Source organism: Psittacula echo (assembly GCF_963264785.1).
Source record: "Psittacula echo genome assembly, chromosome: 5".
Classification (NCBI taxonomy): domain Eukaryota; kingdom Metazoa; phylum Chordata; class Aves; order Psittaciformes; family Psittacidae; genus Psittacula; species Psittacula echo.
The window spans coordinates 1824098-1847321 of NC_137739.1; the positions used below are offsets into that span (position 1 = coordinate 1824098).

Below are 23224 nucleotides of genomic sequence, written 5' to 3' on the forward strand. Positions count from 1 at the left end.
GGATATCACCTGGAGAAGCATCATCTGCAGCCACTCTTATGATCTGAACTTGAGGGTCTCACACTGTCAGTTTCTATGGGAGAACTGCAGAATGGATGCCCAGATACCAATGCCCAGTACCTAAAGTTGCTGACAAAGAAAGCTGGAGATAGGCCTTTAGGGAGAGGCCAAGGAGAATGGCTTTAACCTGCCAGAGGGGAGACTGAGATGAGCCCTTAGGCAGAAGCTCTTCCCTGTGAGGGTGCTGAGGCGCTGGCACAGGGTGCCCAGAGAAGCTGTGGCTGCCCCATCCCTGGCAGTGTTCAAGGCCAGGTTGGACACAGGGGCTTGGAGCAAGCTGCTCCAGTGGAAGGGGTCCCTGCTTGTGCAGGGGTTGGAGCTGGATGAGCTTTAAGGTCCCTTCCAACACAAACCATTCCATGATCCTACGATGTTCTAGCTGCTCCTACTGCAGCAGCTTCATTCTAATGCACAACGTGTTCATAAGGTACCAGCACTACTGCATCAATACAAAAAACCAACTACTAGAGCAGTACAAATCTCCTAGAGGTGGAGAATTAAAGCACAAATGAAGGGCCTGATTCTTCTGCCACAAGCCTGGGATTTCTGTAACCCTGATAATCCTCCTGGAGACACATCTGATTTACACCAGCAGACGAAAAAGAACAAAACCCAGCTCGTATCTGACAAGTGAAAACAAACACTGGATTCAGACACTTTCTGCAGGGAAGCGGGGGAGCTGTTTAATTTTTGTTCCCTCTCTCTGGGCTGCTGCTGTGACCTCTGCTACCTCCTCAGTCAGCAACACAATATGTTGCAGCTGTGGCACTGCAACAGCATGATTTAATTTGCTTGTGTGTGGCTGGAAGGGGCAGTTCATCCCTCCAATGTCTTGTGGCAGAGGCAGCCACAGTGGGGGCTTGGTCCAAAGAGAGGAGGGGGGGAAAATCCCTGCTTTGCCTCCATGCACAGCCTTGGAGAGAGGAGATGGGAAAAGGATCAACTAGAGGAAAATGTCCATTTCCATCAACATTTTAAGGAGGTTGGGGGTTGTCCAAGCCAAGAGAAAAAAGGGCTGAAAATTTCAACTTATTCAACAACTTCTCTGCTTATAAAGAACTAAAAGAAGAGGAAAATGACTTTGCTGCCCATTCTCCTGCATGTTCCCAGGATCACTGGGGCTGTGTGTCTCCAGTGTGGTGCCCAACTGGGCAAAGCTGGTGCTTGGAGCTTGTTTTCCAAGGTGAAAAAGCCGGGAGCTCCAGGTCCTCCCCCTGGCCCTGCACCAGCTCGTAAAGCCACCACATTCCCGCACAGCTCCTTGGCCGGACCCCGAGAGCTGTCTCGGGAGGTTCTTTTGTCAGAACTTGGAGTTCAAGGGGGTTTTGGCTTGTGGAGGTTTTATCTTTGCCTTCCGCAAGGCTGGAATTCAGCTTCACTCTTGGCATTGTCATCCCTCTGCTTTATACATGGCTCCTGCTGAAAAACATCTTGGGACAGCCCAAATTTCAGCCTGCTGCCAAACCTTCATGGGAGGAGGATGGTGGCAGTGAGGAACTGGCAACCACGAGGCTTCACTGCTCCGGTTCCTTCAGAGAACTTCTGTCCTGATGGATCATGCTGGGGCTGAGCTCATCCCGGCACGAATGGCCCCCGCCAGGAGCTTCCCAGCCTTGGGGCTATGTGGAGGATGCTCCATGAAGGAGAATGTGCCAGGAGTTTTCAGGAGCCATGGAAAGGGAAGGAGTCAGGCTGCCAAAGTTCGTTCAAATCCAAAGGGATTCGAAGGCGTAAAACACTCCCCACATCCTCAAAACTCCAAACTGTGTCGAGAGGACTGTGACCCAGAGAAGCATCAAGAAATGACCCTGCCTTTCCAGCAGAAGAGAATCATAGAATGGTTTGGGTTGGAAGGGACCTTAAAGCTCATCCAGTTCCAACCTCCTGCCACGGGCAGGGACCCCTTCCACTGGAGCAGGTTGCTCCAAGCTGCTGTGTCCAACCTGGCCTTGAGCACTGCCAGGGATGGGGCAGCCACAGCTTCTCTGGGCACCCTGCGCCAGCGCCTCAGCACCCTCACAATAAAGAATTTCTTCTTGAACCCATCACCCTTTGTCCTATCGCTACAGTCTCTGATGAAGAGTCCCTCTCCAGCATCCTAATAGTCCCCTTCAGACATTGGAAGCTGCTCTGATGTCTCCATGCTGCTTCTCTTCTCCAGGCTGAACAGCCCCAATTTTCTCAGCTTGTCTTTGTATACTTTCCATTTTCTATTTAATTATTTATGGATTTTACCTTTGTGACACTGAAGCTCCTTCCCATCTGGAAGAGCTGAAAGGACCCCATGCCTGTAAGAAACCTCATCCCCCTCCCATTGGGTGCTCCTTGCCATGCCCTCTAACCCAGCTCTACCTGCCAGCTCACAGGGGCAAGGTGGCTTTTTCCTGGCTTTTTGGCTTTCCTCTCGCTTCCCCTCATCAACTCGTTTGCCAAGCTGTGCAATTTTACTGCCTGGCTTAAGGAGCCAAGAACTACGTGTGCTGCTGTAAGCTGTGTGTTAGACGTCGTGAAAAACATGCAGCTTCAGGGCTTTAGGAGCCAGCTCCAGCCAAACACCCACCAAGCAGCGAGGCCGCAGCTCACACTCTCTCTGGTTTCACTCATGGATGCTGGAACTCAGCTCTCTCCGGTGATTGAGCAGGGATGGACCCACGGACACAGGGAGAGGATGCAATGTCTCATAGGCGGTGTGGTGGGAAGACGTCCTACACCACTGACCTGCAGGCAGGGGAAAGGACTTGCACTTTCATCCTCCCTCCTCCTAAAAACCACAAGGTCCTTAGGGCACGGGCAGGCTCCGGCTTGATGCTTTTACAGAACCAAGAATAACATGGTCCAGACCTCACCTGTGGTCTGCAAGACCCTCCAAGACCTCTTCTTCCCCCTCCAGATATAACAACCATGTTTTGGATTTGATTTCCTCCTGAACATTGGGATGCTTCAGATTTACATGTACATTTTTGAGGCACAGACCCCAACACCATCACAAAATCGGCCAAGTGGCACCATCAGACTCAAAATGAAAGAATCACTCATCAATGTGACCTGTAAAACTCTGGTCACTGTGACCACCTGCAGCTGGGCTTTTATCCCATTAAGTGAACATCACATTCAACAGCCACTATCATAGACATGTCAAGAGACATTCAGTGAAAACAACCCTATCCTTAGAATCAGAGATGTCCAAACCCCTAACCCCAGCACTGGAAGTTTAAGCCTAAGGAAGGGATGCAGACATCTGGCTCTAGCCACGAGCATCCTGTCAAACACAGTTGTGCCTCTACATAGTACTACAAAGTGTGCCTTTACTCCTCAGCAAGGATGATAGTAAGTGGTAGCAAAATGCTTCAGCAAACTCTGAAAACCTCTAAGGACTCTTGGTTATACATGAGCAAAGAGCAAACTCCACTTCAGGCTTATTGGGAGGTTTTTGTGGCTCCGAGTGGCCATTTCTCACCAGTCTCGTTTTATGGGGCTGGAGCACAGAGCGGAGAAGGGAAGGAGCCGAATTACAAGTCTCTCCTCCAGCTTTATTCCTGGCAGAGAACTCCTTTGCAGCAGTGCTGCTCAGCACGTCAAGTCTGGCACCTGCTTACAATAAATCCCTAATGATGCTGAAAAGTTAAATGTCCATTTAGGTTAATTTCTGAGTTAGATTTGGATTTTGACATACTGTAAATGCTAGAAAGAATGTTTCTGTGAAACAATGCTGTGTATTTGCCTTGGAGATCCTCTGCAATTGGCTGCCCTTCACTGAAGATTTCTTTCTAAATGCCTGTCCTTCATCTAAGATTTCTTTCTAAATGCCAAAGGATGCTCTCAGCACAGCCAGTCTAAAGGGGAGCCTTTGCCACCATCATCTGCTAATGCTTTCATGCCAGCTGAAATCTTTTGAACAGGCCCCCTTGCAGGTGGGATGGGTCAATGCACTACTTTGGGACTCAGAAACCCGAAGTACTGCAAGAAAGATGCCTTATGGGGTGATGTCAACCTGTGCAGATGGGAGTTTGGGAGGCTTCACTTTTGGGACACATAGGATTGGGCTGATGGAGCCTGGCTGTAAAATCTTGGATGACATTTTCTTTCCACTCACCTTTGATCCTGGTAAACATGTTTCTGGGCGCTGCAATGTGATTGAGAATCTCTCTGTGTGCAGATGTCCTGCAAAAACTACACCCACAGCTGTAAATCACAAAGCCCTCCCCAGTCTGGTGGTTAGTGACAATAAATAATGATTTTGCTAATGGGAACTGGCCAGTGTTCAACAGACTCCTTGATTATGTGTGTTGCTTTTTTTATAAGCAAAGACTATATTGAGAGACTTGCAATAAGTAAAACTCTCTGATTTATTCAAGATCAAAATTGTGGCTGTTCAATCTGGAGAACAGAAAACTGCGTGGAGACCTCAGAGCAGCCTTCTAGTATCTGAACAGGGCCTACAAGGATGCTGGAGAGGGGCTCTTCAGCAGGGACTGTAGAGATAGGACAAGAGGTGATGGGTTCAAACTGAAACAGGGGACATTTAGTTAGGTACAAGGCAGAAGTTCTTCTCTGTGAGGGTGCTGAGGCGCTGGCACAGGGTGCCCAGAGAAGCTGCGGCTGCCCCATCCCTGGCAGTGTTCAAGGCCAGGTTGGACACAGGGGCTTGGAGCAAGCTGCTCCAGTGGAAGGTGTCCCTGCCCGTGGCAGGGGCTGGAGCTGGACGATCTTAGTGTCCTTTCCAACCCAAACCACTCTGTGATGAAAAGCAGCCAAAGGGGGAGATTTCTGGAAGCTCCAGCTACAGGGTATCAGAGCAGACAGACCCAAAACAGATCACAGCAGCATCAATGCACATGAAGCTCCAAACCCATGGTGTCCCAGCTCCTCAGGCTCCCTGGTTAGGGTCTGTTGAGGACATGGGTGGGTGGGGGAGCACAGGATGGGGATGGTGAAGGGATGCACCTACACAGTGCATGTTTCAGTCATCATATCCCAAATCTCCCGCACAGGAGGAGGCCCAGGATGATCTGGCACACTGGGACCAGCACATTCTCTCTATGGCACAACCAGCACAACCCCAATGGAATCCAGTGGGGAACAGCCATCCATCCTCCTGCTCCCGCAGGCTGCCAAGCCCCTTCTCTCTGACGTTTCCAAGCTCACTAAGCCTTTTTCCTTACAACCATGAACTAGGCAAGAAGAGTAAGTTCACACTTCAAAAAAAAGAGACTTTTTCCTTTAAAGCACCACTTTTTTGGGTTCCTGACAAAGCAATATTCTCCATGCCAGTTGGAATCTGGAAAAACACACTCACTCAACCTAGCCACCATGACTCCAATAACAATTATAAAATGTCCAATAAAACTTGCATGTAATGTCAATTCAAATCTTGAAAAGCAGAATTAAGTGGTATATCAACATTAAACTTTATTGCTTCCTTTGCAGAGCAGGAGTATTGTCAATAAAAGTCATTCTGAATGAAGAAAAGGGCAGTAAATATTAAATAAACAGGTTTTTGTTGAAATGCTATAAATGCACCAGAGCTGCATTTTACACTGGGACCTTTTTCTCCCTTGCAGACTCCCCTCATGATAGAAATAAGTCAGTAATTGCAAACTATCAATAAAGCACCAGTTAAAGGGTGGTTAGATGCATGCATTTACAATATGTCATTATGAGCCTTTACTGGATGTAGTTGGGTTTTCTCAGATCCCACTGACTCCGTCTGAAGTCCCCCGGCACACAAACACTCCTGCTGCTCATTAGGGACCCTCAGAGAAGCCATGTGGGTGCTGGAGGTGAGGATGTCTTCACTATGGGGGTGCTGAGGCACTGGCACAGGGTGCCCAGAGAAGCTGTGGCTGCCCCATCCCTGGCAGTGTTCAAGGCCAGGTTGGACACAGGGGCTTGGAGCAAGCTGCTCCAGTGGAAGGTGTCTCTGCTCGTGGCAGGGGTTGGAGCTGGATGAGCTTTAAGGTCCCTTCCAGCCCAAACAAGCCTGTGATTCTATGAGATTCTTCCCTGCCCCAAGACACAGAAGCTGTGCCAAAGCCTGGAATTTGGTAATGAGGCTTTGTTTTCTGATAGGCCACTCGCTGTGTTCTGCTCCCTTCTGGGTCCACCAACCCTAGAAAGAGCCTTTGCCACCCTCCCTACACCTCCTTACACACAATTCCTGCTTGCTAATCTGATCCTCACCATGTTTCAACATCTGCCTGCTTCTGCAACAAGCAGATGACAAGAGACTGGATGTCTTGCATTGTCCATGAGACAAAGATCAGTGTTTCTGTGGCTGAGCTGAAGATATCCCTCCAGTGACACTTAAAACCTCAGCGATGCCTGTTACACACAACTGAGTCAGACCTCTTCTGCCCCACTGCCAGGACCTCTAGCTGCCTGATAAGATCCATCCCAACAAACCAAACCCAATGCTAAAAGGTGTGCTGAGGGTGCAGAGGCACAAGCTTCTGCAAGTGAACCAAGTTCACTTATTCACAACTTACCACAAGTTCAGTGGTACCTGCACACAATGGGACATGTTTCAGATGAAGGAGTGGCATCTCTGTGGGGAACACATGCAAGAGCTTCTGTCCTTTGACTTTTATGTAGATTTATTTATTTCATGTGCGAAAACCACCCAACACCCCAAAAGCAACTGGAATGTAAATGCCATTATTTTCACTACGAACCCTGCCTCAGTAAATCTGGTGGTTGTAAAAAAGCAGTTCAAACATCTTCAGAGATAAAGAACAGCCCTGGAATGTTAAATATATATATATATATATAAAAAAAAAATATAAATCCCTTCAAAGGGTGAATGATGTCTATAAAAATTAGCTTTTGGAGAGATTGCAAGTATTCATCCCAGCCATCCTGGGCTGACATTTCTCTGCCATCCATATGAGTAGAAACCAAACCAGCAGCTGAACCTCCAGCAACACACTGTGAGCAGCCACACCAGCGCAAACCACCCGAGAGCCAACAGCTCAGAGCTGTGAATCATCCTGATTCACTTGAGCCTGAACCCTTGACCTGCCAATTGAGTCAGTTCCTCTGGATGCTGCTCCAGAAACCCCACATGTGCCCACATCCTCATGTGAGGACAAAGTGTGCACCTCGGTCACCCAGGTCCCAGCCTGCCCCACAGTCAGGCAGGAAGCACGGAAAGCAGGAGACATGTTACACGCTTCCAACACTCTCTGCTCCATCCTGGGTGAAGATGTGACCCTTTGGAATCCAACCCACGAGCATCTCACCTGGAAAAGGATCTGCAGGAGGCCATGCACGATGCACATCCGCCGCCCCAGGAACAGGAAGAATGGCACCACCAGCTCAATGAAGTGATTGACCAAGGTCTCAAAGCGATGAAACCACCATGGTGAGCGATGCATGAAGTAGGCAATAGGGTTGGGCACTGGCTGTGTCTGAAAGATGGAGAGGAAGAGAATCAGTCCCCCTCCAATGCTCATTATTGAGGGAGCTACAGAGCTCTTGGCCTTTTTCTTTATTTCTTTCCCCACGTTTACTCACAGGAGAATCATCCTTTGCCTCTGGGCACTCATTTCTCTTTAGACAAAATTACTTAATTCATTTTTTTTCATGCAACACAAGGAATCTTTATAAGCCAAAAGATCTTTTAAAAAGCAAGAGTTCCAATTCTCTCTTTTTTCACAACTGAACCCCACTTATATTAAATTAAAGCACTATTTAATACTGAAACGTTACACGTAGCTCGACCCCGACGGATGTTCATTTGCTCTGCATGAGCGCTGCAGAGCATCAGAGCAGTTAAGCAGATACAGAAACCGAGAGAAAGAAAGATTTTCTCAGGGTCACACAGTAGGTCAGAGGGAGGCAGGAATGGAAACCAGATTTCCAAACCTAGGAGATATCCTTTCAAAATGTTTGAATTTGAAATAAATGTAGTGGTGGAGTTACTTTCCAAACTTGTAATTGGGGAGAGGGAAGCGTAATTCCTCTAAACATGCTATCCTGGTTAAGGTATTTACATACTGGCCTTGTGACAATATTATTCTTCTATCAGCCTGACATTTTTTGACACTGGGAGATCTTCCCTCCAGGATAATAAAGCTGCAAACTTCACAAAGGGAATAAACCCAAACCCTGATATGTCAATAACTGTAATAACAATAATTCCCTACCAAGGAAATTCTGCCACTTCAGCATAAAGAATGAAGGTAATTTCAATTTATCTTCGCATATCTGAGAAGCTCAAATCCATTGGAATTATTTTAAAGCTGTGACAAGAAAAAAATAAGAAGATGGAGACACAAATTTTAATAGAAGGAGACACAACACATCTTTAAATTATTTGTAGTTAAATCAAAAATACAAACAAAACAGGGGAAATACTGTACTATGCATGGCAACCAAGCGTGCTTCCACTGCCAAATCCCACAACTATTGTAATTCCTTATTAGCAAAGCTGGGATTAATAAAGTTGTTGCTTTATATGGGTTTGAGGCTGCTGTAACCCCTTAGGACAGGAGACCGCATCCTTCCTTCCTCGGACAGCGGTGCCGGATGGAGCGGTGTCGGGGTCACGGAGCTCTGCCAAGTCCACTCCAGCAAGGGGGTGGGAGGTCAGGGCAGACCCCCGGGTGCCACTGAGGGTCCTTCCCCTCCACATGGGACCTGTTTTGAGTTAATGTGCTTGTTGGACTGCCCTGAGCATTCCCAGAACATCAGGGAGGCTCACAAAGAGATTTTTTTTACCTTGATCCCAAATTGCTGAGAAATGCTTTTATCCTTCCAAAAAGGCAGGTTGCTTCCTTGACTTCTGCTGCTCTGATTTTTAAGGAAAACTGACCTAGATGAGGGATCAGGCCTACAGGTTGTAACATTTAACCTGAGATGAGCTGGTTTCCAGTGTGTAATTGCCTGAACCCAACACGCTGGAGCTGCAGAAAGGCGACATTCCTGCTTCTCCTCCTGTTAGTTTCCCCATCTACACCTGGGGACCATGAAGAACAGGCAGCGTTACACATTTAATCACATACCTACTTATACATGTCATTAAATCTCATATTGTGATGGCACTGAGCAGTTATTCATTTGATTTTGGCGTTGCAGGGCTGGGCTGACACCGTTTAATGTTCAAGCAAAGACCATCCTTAGTTATTGAACATGCCATTTGGTTCTCAAATCTGCTTCCCCTCCATCACATGCTCACGCTGATGCCTTCATCTATCAAAGCCAATTGCAACCATCAAACACTGCTTGTTGATTTGGGCTGGGACTCAGCATATTGCCCCCCAGTCTGCTGTGCTTAAGGGCATAAAGAAAATTCTTGCTTCTGATCCTAAAATGGTTGGGGTTGGAAGGGACCTTAAAGCTCATCCAGCTCCACCCCCTGCCACAGGCAGGGACACCTTCCACTGGAGCAGCTTGCTCCAAGCCCCTGTGTCCAACCTGGCCTTGAACACTGCCAGGGATGGGGCAGCCACAGCTTCTCTGGGTTGTTCCCACAAGCAGAAGGAAGTTCTTGGACTGGGCTCACATAGCAGCCACGTTTGGGCCAGTATGGGAACATGCTTTTAGCAGCAGCCTAGTTCTTATCCTGAAGTAGAAATGGGGAAAAGGGAGAAGCAAAGCACAGAAACCTGGTGTGGGTTAATAATTCACTCCCAGGTGCTATAGCATTGCCATTCTTCACCCTATCAGCACCAACACAATCACAGTGTCAGGGGGCAATGCTGTGTGACAGGCAAGATAACTCAAATGACAAGCAAGACTGAAGTCTAAACCAGCAGCAGATACATCACAAATAACACACAGGTCCTCAGCATTTGTTTCAACAGAGGGAGAGAAACACTTTGATAAGAGCAGTGCTGGGATCCTTCTTCCCCACCGCTGCTCTGGCGTGTAAACCTTGACTGTGTAAAACAAAACGCAGTGATAAAGAAGGGATTCGCATGTATCAGAAATTCATTAGAAGGATGCTGGGGGAGGAGAGCACTCTGTGTGTGTGTGTGTTCCTCCCAATGCCTTCCAGATGCTGTGAGCACGGGTGCAGCACAGCACCCGTTTCCTGGGAAGAAAGCCGTGTTTACTCAGGAAGGGGAGCTGAGACAAGAGCAAAGACTCAGAGCGACGTGTGAATCACCATCCTGCTGCACACAGGCACCTGTGATGCTGGAAAGTGTTATGGGGTCTTTTTGCATGCGAGCTGACCACTGCCCAGGGGTGCTGGGGCACCCAACATCCTGTCCAGTGGGTCCCACTGCACCCAGATGGGGCTGGGGAGAGCATCTGAAGCACAATGCTGAGGTTAGAGAGGAAACGTGCCCAACACAGGCATGCTTAGTGCTCTCCAAGTGTACTCTTATCACAGAATCCTAGACTGGTTTGGGTTAGAAGGGACCTTAAAGCTCATCCAGTTCCAACCCCTGCCACAGGCAGGGACCCCTTCCACTGGAGCAGTTTGCTCCAAGCCCCTGTGTCCAACCTGGCCTTGAACACTGCCAGGGATGGGGCAGCCACAGCTTCTCTGGGCACCCTGTGCCAGCGCCTCAGCACCCTCACAGGGAAGAGCTTCTGCCTTAGAGCTCATCTCAGTCTCCCCTCTGGCAGGTTAAAGCCATTCCCCTTGGCCTGTCCTTACAGGCCCCTGTCCAGATTTCTTGTCCTATGGAAACATCGCAGCGGTGTCTAAGGTGATGTGTCAAAGGCTGGCAGGAGGTAAAAGGGAGGTAAAAGCATTCCAGGATCATTTCACCTACTGGTTTCGCTTTACGCTTTGCTTTGTGGCTGCTTTGCACGGAGAAGCATCCAAGGAAGCAGCCAGGAGCTTCCCTGCATCAAGAACTGTGAATTCCTGACACACAGACACAGGATCACGCAGCTCCAAGTCAGATGCAGGTAAATAAGCAAGCCCAAGGCAGAGAGGAACAGAGCAGAGCCCTTGCCTCCAACAAGCCCTGTTTCTGGCTACCTCTGTGAAACATAAAATGTTTTTAAATCAAAAAGCGATTAGCAAAGCCCAGCTTTATGTGTCAGCACAAGGTGCAACATCATAAACCTTCTGCCTCCCTCACACCTCCCGCAGCCGGAGAAACGCTGCTCTGCAAATGGGGTTGGAACTCAGATGGGGGAAAATTAATTCCATAATTCACAGGGCAGATTTGTAACGTGTGACTGCGGGGAGACACTCGGGGGGGCTGCATGAATTGGGGGTCACCAGCTAAGGCATGTTCTCTGGCTTGTATCGACCAGGTTTTATGAGGGCTGGGAACAGAGTCTAAAAATATGCACAATAAACTGGGGTTTTCTCCCTAAGGGGTCTATGGTTTAATTATGTTCTTAGTGAGAACCATTAAAGTGCTAAGTACCTGAAGACTCCTAATTTACTAAACTATACGCTACTAAAACCCAACAGAAGGCTATTATACACCAGAGTAAACGCTCTTCTCTGGGACTGTAAATGCACATGGTCTCCTCTCAGCCTCCTTATTGGTGTGGCATTACATAAACTCCGACAGAGTATTTAATCCCACTGTTAGATATCCCAGCCTAGCCTAAGGAAAGCTCCAGGTCCCCTATACGTGTGTGTGAAAACAAGCCCCACATTGTCCTTGAACAACCCACTGCTCAGGCAGGGCTGGGCATGTTATTCCTACAGTGTAAGTGGCACAACTCTCAAGCGTGATGTTTGACAGGGAAGACCCTGTCCTCTCAACATCACAAAAGAGCAGAAGCCCAGAGATACATCAAATAAGTTTTATCCTTTCCAATGGTGGGTTTTTACCTTCCTTCACAGTAAACCACATCAGAGCTTTGGGAGCCTCTGTTGTATTTGCTCGCTTGTCCAAGCTCCTCAACAGTTCAAACTCACAATGCACCTTTCAAAGACCAGTAGCAAGTTCTGAATGAATCAGCTTCAAAAAGGTGAACAAAATCTCCATTATTCTACCTGTTTGTTTAAAGTAAACTCAGATTATCTATTGATTCAGATAACCCAAAGTATACTTGGCATTAGTATTAAAACAACATTAAGGACAGCCTTTCAAAACATCCTCTGGGTGCCTGTCGCAGAAATCTGGGTGAATAACAAAGCGAGCCCTAATATTCCTATACGCTTTAGATGCTATCATTTCTTCTGCCATTGAAAGGCACCTATTTAACCAAAATACTCAAATCCGAGTGCACCTAATGGCAAAAAACCCCTTGAAAAACAAAAGGAAATGGAACAAGAGCAAATATTAATAAATGATGAGAGGAAGCAGCTATTTCATCAAAAGAAATAGGATTAACTTGGCACAATGAACACTGCAGTAACAGCTTGAGGGCACCGGAGGCTCCAACAGGCAAAAGGGAGGGGAAACCTCTGGCACAAGAAGAAAGGTGTGAAGAAGGTCCTTGCTCACTGCAGGAGGTTGGACTAGATGACCTCTGAATGTCCCTTCCAACCCAAACTATCCTATGACTCTAAGACAACCCTGGAAAACCAGGCTGTGAGGTACTGCTGAAGGTTTTCCTGAGCGTTTGTGGAAGGTAAAGATGAACTGCAAAGCACAAGCTCCCCAGCTTCCCAAGGCACTGAGGCATGAACTCATCAAAGAAAAGCTCTCGGTTCTCTTGTACTCTGGACCAAAAAATAAAAAAGATTCTCCATCACAGAGCATAATTTGATCAACATGATCCAACAGACTGTTTCCCTGCCAGCCTATTCTGCTTCAGATCTTGACCCTTCCTCCTTACGCATCTGCAGATCAAAGCTCCACGTTCCCAAACCCGAGCAGAAACGGCTTCTCAGCCCTGTGCAGGAGAGCAGGAGGCAGAGAGGAGATAAACTGGGTCACTCACAGCTGCTGGGAAGTGTGGGAAGACGTGTGTCTTGACTGGAGTCAGACCATCTCTTGCACTACAGCAACCAGCAACTGCAAAACACCCTTTCTCATAACAGGGGGAGATGATGGAGAGCTGCTGCTTCCTCGTGGTGAGGCTTTGTGGTAGGAGCTCTACATGCGCAGCAGCCTTGATTGATGAACAACACAGTGATTTTGCATGAAGATACACATGTAGGCAAGGGTTTTGAAAGGAAATTGAGCAGCAAACTGCTCAGCCTCTTGTGTAAGCCTCAGCGGTACCCTGTGCTGTGTACATTTTATACACACGTTCATGTGCAAGGCTCCACGTGCGTGCTCACATACTTCATACACAACAGCTAACCAGTTAAAAATAGGCCCTTTGAAGCCTTCCAGTTATTAATATGATTCCAATCAAAATAAATCCCTAAGAAATAAACGAAAAAGTTGTATTTATTTTACAATGCACAGATCTAATGTCTGAGTGGGTCACAAGGGGTTGGCTCTTCAGTAACGCAACATCAAAATAACTAAGTCTTGATAGATGTATTGAAAAGTTCCCTCTATGTCCTTGCTGGGCAGAGCTTCCCTTGTCCAGTCAATAGTAATATTCAGTTCATAGAAAAACATACTGGAATCTGCCTGCTTTAAGACAGCAACCCAAGCCAAGGAGATGTGTGTTTGACTCGGTGCCAGCACGACCATAAAATGTTGGCAATTTAGTAGAGACGTAGTGCCGCGCCACTCTCCCAAAGGACCTAAATAAACTTCAGATGGAGAACATATATTTTTACTTTTTATATATATAAATCTGCTGTTTCATTTTTAACTCCTTTCCCCAACCATTCCCTCTGTCTAAGGGCTTTCAAAGCTGAAACAGGTCCCTCCTGCTGCCGGCTGAGCGAAGCCTCAGCAATGAAAAGTTAAAAGCATGAAAAATCAGAGAAATGATTCACGTCTGGGCCTTGGGTTTCTTGGGGAGTGATGGCTGCACATGAGGCTGCACACGCCGGAGGGGAAAGGGGCTTGGGAGAAAACTCTGCTGTGCAATTTCATGCCTCGGCATTGTAAAACATCCCAAGGAATTCTTTTTCTGCCCTGTTCACACAGTTGCACTTGCAAAGTTATCAGCAGAGGTAAAACCTTCCTGCCACATCCCTGACATTCAGCTACAAAGCCAAGCTCTGCTCGTGATGACTCAGTCCCTGATTTAACACCAGTGAGGATGGACTTGACCAGGGGGACAGTGAAATGACGGATTTGGGAATTCCAACATGTTGCGTGGGAGCAGAGGGATCTACAGCTGCACTGTTTGCTTTTCCAGGCTGCACCCTACATCCTGGTCAGAGCCATCCTTCTCCAATAACAAAGACCACATTCCCACAGCCCACAGCATACCTGTTTATTGACACTACTCCTCTGTAGTGTGCCTCCGAGCTGCTGGCTGTACATAGAGTTAATTGTGGATGTGTTACAGATTCACCTATTTATTCTGTACATTCTTGGAGGGGTCCAGAGCTAAAATTACACAAGGAACCACTGAGCTGTTCAGGCTATTTATTTGTTCAAAATCCCTTTAAAATAATTACCAGGGCCTGGAACAGACATCTTGGCTCTGGTGGGACCAGAAGAAGCTGGTGAAACCAACTGTGGTACATTACTGCCTTTGAGGAGAAGGCTTGTTTATTAGGAACACCAGAGATGGGTCATGTTTGGTTTAGGGAGTGGACTAGGTTGGAAGGTACGTCTGGAATAAACAGGAGCTAAGGGCAATACCTGCTTACTATGAAGTTCCCAGCTGAAAGGCAACAGGGAAGCTGCAGCAATCCTTAGAATCATGGCATGGTTTGGGTTGGAAAGGACCTTAAGATCATCCAGTTCCAACCTCTGCCACGGGCAGGGACCCCTTCCACTAGAGCAGCTTGCTCCAAGCCCCTGTGTCCAACCTGGCCTTGAACACTGCCAGGGATGGGGCAGCCACAGCTTCTCCGGGCACCCTGTGCCAGCACCTCAGCACCCTCACAGGGAAGAGCTTCTGCCCAAGATCTAACCCTCCAGGTTTCATAGCCAGTTGCCATCAGATGGTGCTTTTGTGGTGCATCTCATACTTCAAGATTTCCTGACACAGAACCACGTTCCCTGGCCAGGGTTCTTGGAGAGAGCTCACCTTTCCCAACGGATCACCAGGCAGGTCTCTCACCAATATTTTAAATTGCCATTTAAGAACATATTGCAAACGTGATCCTTTAATTGGTCACTCTTACGGCTCTCTATTAGAGAAGACAAGTTTTTCCACACAAGGTAAATCCCTGCGAAAGCACTGAAAATGTTTAAAAACAACCCAGTCCTGATATATTTATTATATATTTCTCTCTATATAAATAATTTCATGAAAAGGAACGTACTGAGTGGAAACTCCATTTAAAATGTGATCCCAGATGGTGGCAAAGCTCTAAAATTGCAAGGCAACATGTAAAGAAAGATTAACGACCTCAAACAGGCACAAATTTATGAGGTGAAAGCCCCTGTAATCCTAGAGAAAAATGATACCAAACCTTAGACTAGACAGCTAGAAAATACCTCTGCTTAGTTCATGTGGCCTCTGCCATTTTACATTTTCTTTTAATACACATTACTTTGGGGTTCATTTAGTCCTTTCTCCTGCAGGGCAGAGGTATTGCTTTGGTACATGAGCACGATGATGGATTTGCCAGCTCGCATCAGGTACCCCCTTACCAGGTAAAGCAGGTAACAGCTATGCTGACACATGCTGGGAATAAGCATCTGAAAGGACAGAAAAGAGCCAGGACACCACTTATCATCACTGCAAGACCCAAAGCTCCACCATTAAGTGGACTGAGATGACAAGTTTCCAACGCTAAAGCTCATGCAGTTCCTCATTCTACCCAAGAACACAATATTTTGAAGGAAAGAATGTCACCATGGGTCACCCCAGCAACCAGCACCTTCCATTCTGGTGACTGTAGATAGGACCAGATGGGACCTCTGGGTCCCACAGCCCATTTCTCCTGAGATCTTTGGCACCACAAAGATCCTCTTGTTCATCCCTCTGATGATACCCCTCTGTGACCTTTGCAAAGCCACTCGCATGGTCTTCTCCAGACCACTCTACTACAGTACTTTTTCTGCCAGAATTTTCCTCTAACTGGGATTTTCTGACCCTTCCAGCAGAGTTCCTGGCACGCTGTAGTCGATAACAGCCATGGAACAATATCAAAATCTTTGTGGTGTTAAACCAGGGCCAACAAAAGGATATTCAGTCAACACCACACAGCAAGACAGCAGAGAGCCCACACCGCTGCTTTGCTGAGCTCACTGTTTCAAACCATGGTTATTCCCCGGTTTGCTGTGAACTGCAGATGTAGCAGGTGAGCAGAGAACTTCGGATGCAGCACCAGGACACTGCCTGCTACAGTACATGGACAATCATAACCTATAGGTACAACAGCGATGAGGATGCAAACCAAATAAAGGTTTTTGTCTCCCATCAGAAGCTTCTCCTTCTTTGGGGATGTACCTTGAAAGCCAGATTAACTGCTACAGAAAGAGGGTGTTCATTCTGAACATCTTTCCAAGCATCTTTGCAATGGCTATGCCTGCTCAAGCAGACCTGGAGACCGCAGGCTTCAACCTACCAACCAACCATGATTAAATGCGTACCGCGGCTGCTCTCCCAAAGGCCCTCATTACTTCACTTCTTTTCCCTTTTCAAAAGTCCAGTGCTAACCCCAGGATCATATCTCCTTCAGAGGGCTCTTTTTTTTTGGTGTGTGCTCATAAATACATCGTTCAGCACCAGGCCAAGGAACACACGGGCAAAACCCATGGGCAGCGAACGCCAGCAAAGCGCCGGCTCGTGCCTGTGTTTGCATTAGGCAGTTTCGTGGCCTGGACATTTACACTTGTGTTAGTTTGGGGCTTTTTTTTTTCCATAACTTGAGACAAACAGTGGGATCTTTCATAAAACGTGTTCACAAAGGGTAAATTGTGTCATTAGGAACCGACTACCTGGATGGTCATTTGAATTCTCCGAACTGGAACGCCGCGGCACTCCATGCCAAATCCAGCGCCCGGAGCAGGAGGGGGAACTTGGCGTCATGGGCTGTGTGGTTTAACTCTCCAACTGCCTGAGAGACGGAGTGGGATCAGCATCTTCTGTCTCAAATGTGGGTGTTTCAAACACCCAGCTGGCTTGAGAAGCTGTTGGAAGTGAAACATCCACAGGGTGGAAAGGGGCTAAGGGTATAGTGTGAAGACATCCTGGTGCTGGGCAACTCTGCAAGTCTCAGTCTGGGCTTTACTGAGAACACTTTGAGCCAAGTCAGAAAAAGGAGGAGAATAATGCAAATTGAAAGTTTCATATTGAAAAGAAACAAAAAGAGGGATCCCAACACTGACCAGTTAAGTTTTGCAAGGCTGGAAAGGGTGAAACAAGGTGAAGATAGTCAGGTCCCATCCATCCTCCTGGATGTTTGTACAAAGAGCTGCCATATGTTCCTATAAAGCTGTAACTTAAAACATCCTTCCAAAATAACACAATTGCCCCCTGAACTGACTCTTCACTCCACTGGAAAGCTGGAAAAAATGGATGGCTATCATTAGGAATAAGTGTGTAGCCCAAAAGCCACAGCACAGAGCCTTTGGGAAGCCCTGGGCAAGGCTTCTGGGGTGGGTAACATCAGTGAAGTCTGCTCCTCCATGCTCCAGTTGTTGTGGCAGCAAGTTAACACATTTTTATTTCTTTATAACCTGGTCATTAAAGGCAAGATGAAAATAAACGTCCTTGGGATTTGAGAAAGTACAGAGTATGGAGCTACTCTACCCTTCTGTACTGAGAAGTAGACCAAAGTACTACCTGGAGCAGGCAGAAGATGTTTGTGCTCCTCTAGACCTCACCTCTTTGCTTCAGACACTGAAATAGGGATTTCTAACACATGTTCTCATCTTGTTTCACATGTTCTTCCAGCCCATTTTTCAGAGTAACTCCTGACAATTCTGCCACATACATTCTCCAATGTATTGACAGGTCTGGCATGGTTATGAAAAAGATGTAAATTTGTTTCTTAATCCAAAATGGTTATGCCAATTCAATCCAAGTTGAATACACAGATAAAATAAGATGTGGTATAGCTTATCCCTATTCTCCTCTAGAAACTACATTGGTATAAACACTATTTCTCTGTAGCTGAATTAGTGCGGCTCCTGGATACACTGTAAGCAGGCAAAAAGATGTCTCTGTGATTGATTCTTGGTCAAAAGGGCCTTTTAAATGTGCAGATAAATTACTCATCCCTTTCACTGGATAGCTAGTAATGCTCACACTAAGGTTGCAGACTGCTTTATCCTGCTTGAGGCACCATCTCTGCAGAACAGGATTCAGACCTGAATCTCCTGTTCATCTAAGGGCACTTGTAGAGCAGGATGGAATAAAAATAATCCTGTTTGTTTCCTAGGGAAAAAAAGGAAGAAAAGATCTGCCAAAGCATGAGAATCTGGGAAGCAGCAAGTATCACCTCCTGCCATTCTCCCCCACTCAAACACCAAAGCAGGGAAAAGCAGGTAGCTGGTCCAAAGATGTAGCCAAAAGCTTAGCAGAGCTTGCTTCTGTTTTAAGCCTCTCCCTAGTAACAAAGGATGCAGACTGGAAGAATTTAGGACAAGTAAAACAATTCACAAGAAAGCTCTTTGCCATCAGGAGGTGATGACTAAACTCTTTCAACAGTTGGATGAATCCAGCAGCCAGTTCTGCTGTTTCTTGCCAATGAGCTGCACCTCAACAGCCATTTAACAGGAATTGCATCTTCCTGCACAGAAACCATTCAAAGAACTATTGTTTTTATAAATGAAAGGGTTAAAATAGTGAATTCTTACAAAGACAAGACCATTTGCTAGGAAGTAATACACACAGTGACACAGATAGAAATATTCTGCTAAAGACAGGAAACAGGCTTGGGCATCTTTGGACATCTGGATACAGAAGTGGGCTTGTTCTAAATGTCCTCACCCTGCTCAAGGCCTTCCTTGGGTAAAAATACTAACTCCCTATACTTTTAAGGACAATTTAGGAATGGGAAGTTCTACAGAACACCCTTAATAATCCTGGTGGTTTACCTTCCAGCACAAAAACGTGACAGACTTTCAGCAGCACGCGTGTGTTAAACGAGAGGGACTTGAGGTCGCTGGAGGGGATGGGTCAAGTCTCTCCCACCAGCACCAAACCACGTGCATCTGAATGCTCATATCCTTTCGCCTCAAGGTCCATCATGTACCACACTTGTGTAATCCCCTCGCTTGTTTTGTAAGTGTTGCTTGTTTCTATGCTTTTCTAAAGCAAATAAATAAATCCCATCGACAGATAAATTCCACCCAATAAATGTGTTGCTCCGTTATCCCTGTGGACATAATAAAGCCTTCACACTTGTCCTGAGTTGGAGCACTTGCAAATCATCGCTATAAATAAGACTGCCAACCTAAGCCAAATGTCTCAATTTTAATAAAGCCTTTTACCTCCTTTCCTAATACTAAATAACATCCCAGAGTAGGAGCTTGGAGCCTGAGCAGCCAAGAGGGATAGCAGCCCCCTTGCTCCGGCTTGGTGCCGCAGTGCCCGTGCTGCCTGGTCCCGGTGCTGCCGCCGTGGTGTTTACCCAGGCTGGGGTTTGGGGCTGGATTTCTCACATATTCCCATACCACTGGCACCAGCCCATCTCCCCCTGGGAGAGACACGCGCCTGATCCAAACACTGTGCCCATTGATGCCGTGGGGCTGGGGCGATGCCCGGGCGGCGGCGATGGGGGGGGGTGTGTGTTTGCCTGATGAAGTTAGGTTCTCTCTGGGTATTTAATATTCCCCATCATGCAGGCCTGGTTCTCCTTGAGCCTGCCTGTCAGTTAAGCCCAGGGATGTTTATTTTAACGGCCACTTGTGGTCAAGGCTGGTGCCAGTTGTACGGCATCGGTTACGCAGATTTAACACTGGGGACTCGGCCCCCAGCTCCCAGAGCACAGAAGGCAGCCAGGGCCGCCCCAGCCTAATGTGAAACAACTGAACTCTTCCAGCAGTCCCTGCTCCGGCTTTAACCCTTGCTGAGCAGGAGCTGGGCTGTCTCACCCGCAGCTGAGCCTCCCTGCTGGCTACAGATGTTGTCCCTGTGTCCATCCCACTGGGCTTTGTCCTTTCTCCTGCTCCCCAAATCCCCCTGGGGCAAAAAGCCTTGCAGGGGTGATGATCTGAAAGCTGCAAGAAAATGTGTTCAGTTGCTTAAGGAAACAGCTTTCTGGGGAAGAAGAGGATTTTTATTGCTTGCATGGATTTATCATTACCCCAAGCCACAGCAAACTTCTGCTGGGAGGGATGCTCAGGGGCAAGCTCAGCACCTCTGCCTGGTGAAGCCCTGGCCACCACCACATCCCCTGCAGCTACAACCGGGTGACACAAAGCCAAGCCATCCACTCACACCTTCCTCCTGAGGACAGGAGTCTGGCTTCACCCTTCCTCCCCAAACCCAAGTCCCGTGGAGAGCATCGCAACACAGTCCCTGCCACTACGCAAGAGCCAGGAGTATGCTAAAACATTAAATAAACTGTGGCCTGCAGCAAAATTATGCATCATTTCTGATCATCTGGATGGTCTCCAAGATGCTAATCAGCCCCAGATTAAGCCATCAACCAAACTGATGAGCAATCACATTCTGTCAGTACAGCTGGACATCATTACTTGGGAGCTGATCTTTCACCAGAGAGGGAAGGCTGCTTTTTGCCATTGATCAAACTGGAAGAGAGGGAAGTGGGAGGACTACAGAAGACCTGCATTGAGTTGCCACGGTCTCTCCACCCCAGCAGGTCCAGCTCCCTGCCCTACATGTGCTCACCATCCCAATGCAAGGACCACTGCATTTAGCACAGATGCTGCTGTCGTGCCAGCCCCAATTTGCCCAGAAACAACTACTCCCAGTCTCAAAGCAGGCAAGCATGGAAACGTTTTGCTGAGTTACTAGACATCAAGAGGCAGATATGTTCTCCATAGAGAACTATCAGCCTGTGGAAGTGCTGCAACTTGACAACCACAGATACTGTTAATAGCTATGTGGGACAACAATTAACAGAAACCTGCTAATGGTGAAATATGGAGGAAATCTCAGCATTGCAGTGCTCAAATCCCAAGTTCATTTGTTGGGAATTTGTTAATGGGAACAGATTCAAGGCTTGTTCACAATGTAACCCTGCTGGGTTTGCAGTTCTAGCTGAGACCAGAGCTGTCTAACTCTCTACGAGTTAAACCTACCCAGTAAACTATTTACAACTGGAGGAAAAGCAGTTTGGGTGTCTAACAGGGAGATACGTCTGGAAGAATCACTACAAAACACTCACCTTGAATTTCTTGCTTTAAAAATAATGAAGTATTTAAATAGAATATATGAATGCTACCAATTTTAATTAAGAGAAGGACTTTTTCTTCATGTACTTTAATATGGCTAAAGAGGAAATAACTAGAGTTGCTGTCAGGGAATTTACTCTTTCCAGATCTCAGACATGGATAACACAGCACCATGTTTCCAAACAATTCCTTCCCTATGGTTTTCTCATCTGTGTCAGTTTTTCCATAGCCAATGTACCCCACATTTTATTAGGCTGTATTGAGATATTAGAGGGTCCCACTCTTCCTGCCCTCCCCAGTGTCAGTGCACATCTGGCTGCCACTGGGAGCCAGCACTGGCCCAAGTCCTCCCTCCATAATACAGCAATAGATTTTAAGTGATGATCTTCATAGAAAGCCTAAGAAGTGAGGACATAATTCACTGTGTACAGCTGAAACTCTCCCACATGTTATATAGGTGACTAATACCCCAATGAAACCTCCTCTGGTAACTTGACATACAAGGAGGAGTTTCTCCTCTCAGTAATTCCTTTGCTGCTTTAGTTGAACCTGCACCAAGTGCATTCCTCAAGCCCCATTACCTGTGATGAACAGCTCATTTCTAACCCCTGCATTTGAAAGGTCTTTATTGGCTTCAGGAATTATATATAAAATCACAGATTAATATAGAATCACAGACTGGTTTGGGCTGGAAGGGACCTTGAATATCATCTAATTCCAATCCCTGCCACAGGCAGGGACACCTTCCACTAGACCAGGTTGCTCCAAGCCACATCCAACCTGGCCTACAAGAAACCATCCATTTCAGAGCAGGTGAGCACAGTGATGGAGATGAAACAAGAACACAAGCTCAGACGCTTTATAATAAACCCCTGGGAATACGAAGGCAAAGCTGTGTTGTGTTAAAACTCAAGACTAATTTCAAGTCTTGTTCCTTAGTGCAAAAGCTGGAAACAAGCCCAAAAGCGAATGGCAGAGGGAAAAAATAATAACCAGGCCAATTGTATATTTCTCCTGGAAATTCCATGTCGGAATGGACCTCGCGACTCACACTCACAGGCTCCAGTTTCAATAAATCAACACAGCGTGCAGGGAACAGTAGCACGAGTCTTTCTGTCTTTCCATAATACACCCAGGTAAAATCACCGTGAAGCCAAGAACAAAATGCCCATTCTTCCTGGTGCTTGGCAAAGGGACAAATTACTTTCTGCACCTCTCTGTGTTGAAGGACTCGTTATTAAATGCAGCCTAAGCTGCCTTTCCAGCTGTACTTAAATCAAGGGCAAAATAAAGCCAGCGCCACTGTCCACAAGAAATTCAGAGAGCAAAAGAGCAACGTTGGGATGAGGCCACCCCGACACACGTCTCTGCCTACCCAAGTATTTAAATCATGTGGATTTGCAATGCAGAGCAGAGCCAATGATTAAGGGATGATTGCAAGTGTCTAAGCCTAGCCCTGAGCATCTCAGTGCCAAGAAAGAGCAAACAAGAAGGTGAGAGTGAGCTCAGAGCTGTCCCATTTGCTCATCCCAACTGCGTTTGCACAAAATACCCTGTTAGTTTTGTTTGGAGAGCAGTTTGTCCGTGTCTGGGAGCCAGTTATCCTGAATGCTGTGGAAATACGGAGACAGGGAGAGATCAGAGCAGAAAGCCTGATAAAGATATGGTGTAACTTAAGGGAGAAAAGGAGTACAGAAGAAGTGATGTGGCTAAAACTTTATATTAAATCAATACTATATTAAATCAACACCACAGACCAGGACAGAAAAGGAATCTCTCCATCCCTCGGTCCCCCACCTCCCCTGTAATGACATTTCATGCCACTTCTCCTACGAATCATTTTACATTTCCTTTATAATCCCTCTCCTTTGTGCAGCATAAATTAGTTACTGGGAAGCACCAGGAGCTGAAACACGGCACAGGCAGGATCTCAGAGGATGAGGGCCTCCCATCACGAG

The 23224-nt window shown here is 46.9% G+C and overlaps 1 protein-coding gene across 1 annotated transcript in view; it reads right to left on the reverse strand.

Annotated features, from left to right (window-relative positions):
- The window catches only part of LMF1 (lipase maturation factor 1), a gene marked incomplete at both ends in the record, with an annotated part of 185806 nt that overhangs the window by 52435 nt on the left and 110147 nt on the right, over positions 1-23224 (reverse strand). The window contains one exon of the mRNA XM_080619377.1: positions 7299-7466. Coding sequence (XP_080475503.1) covers positions 7299-7466 — 168 coding nt within the window. The remainder of the gene's footprint in view (positions 1-7298; positions 7467-23224) is intronic.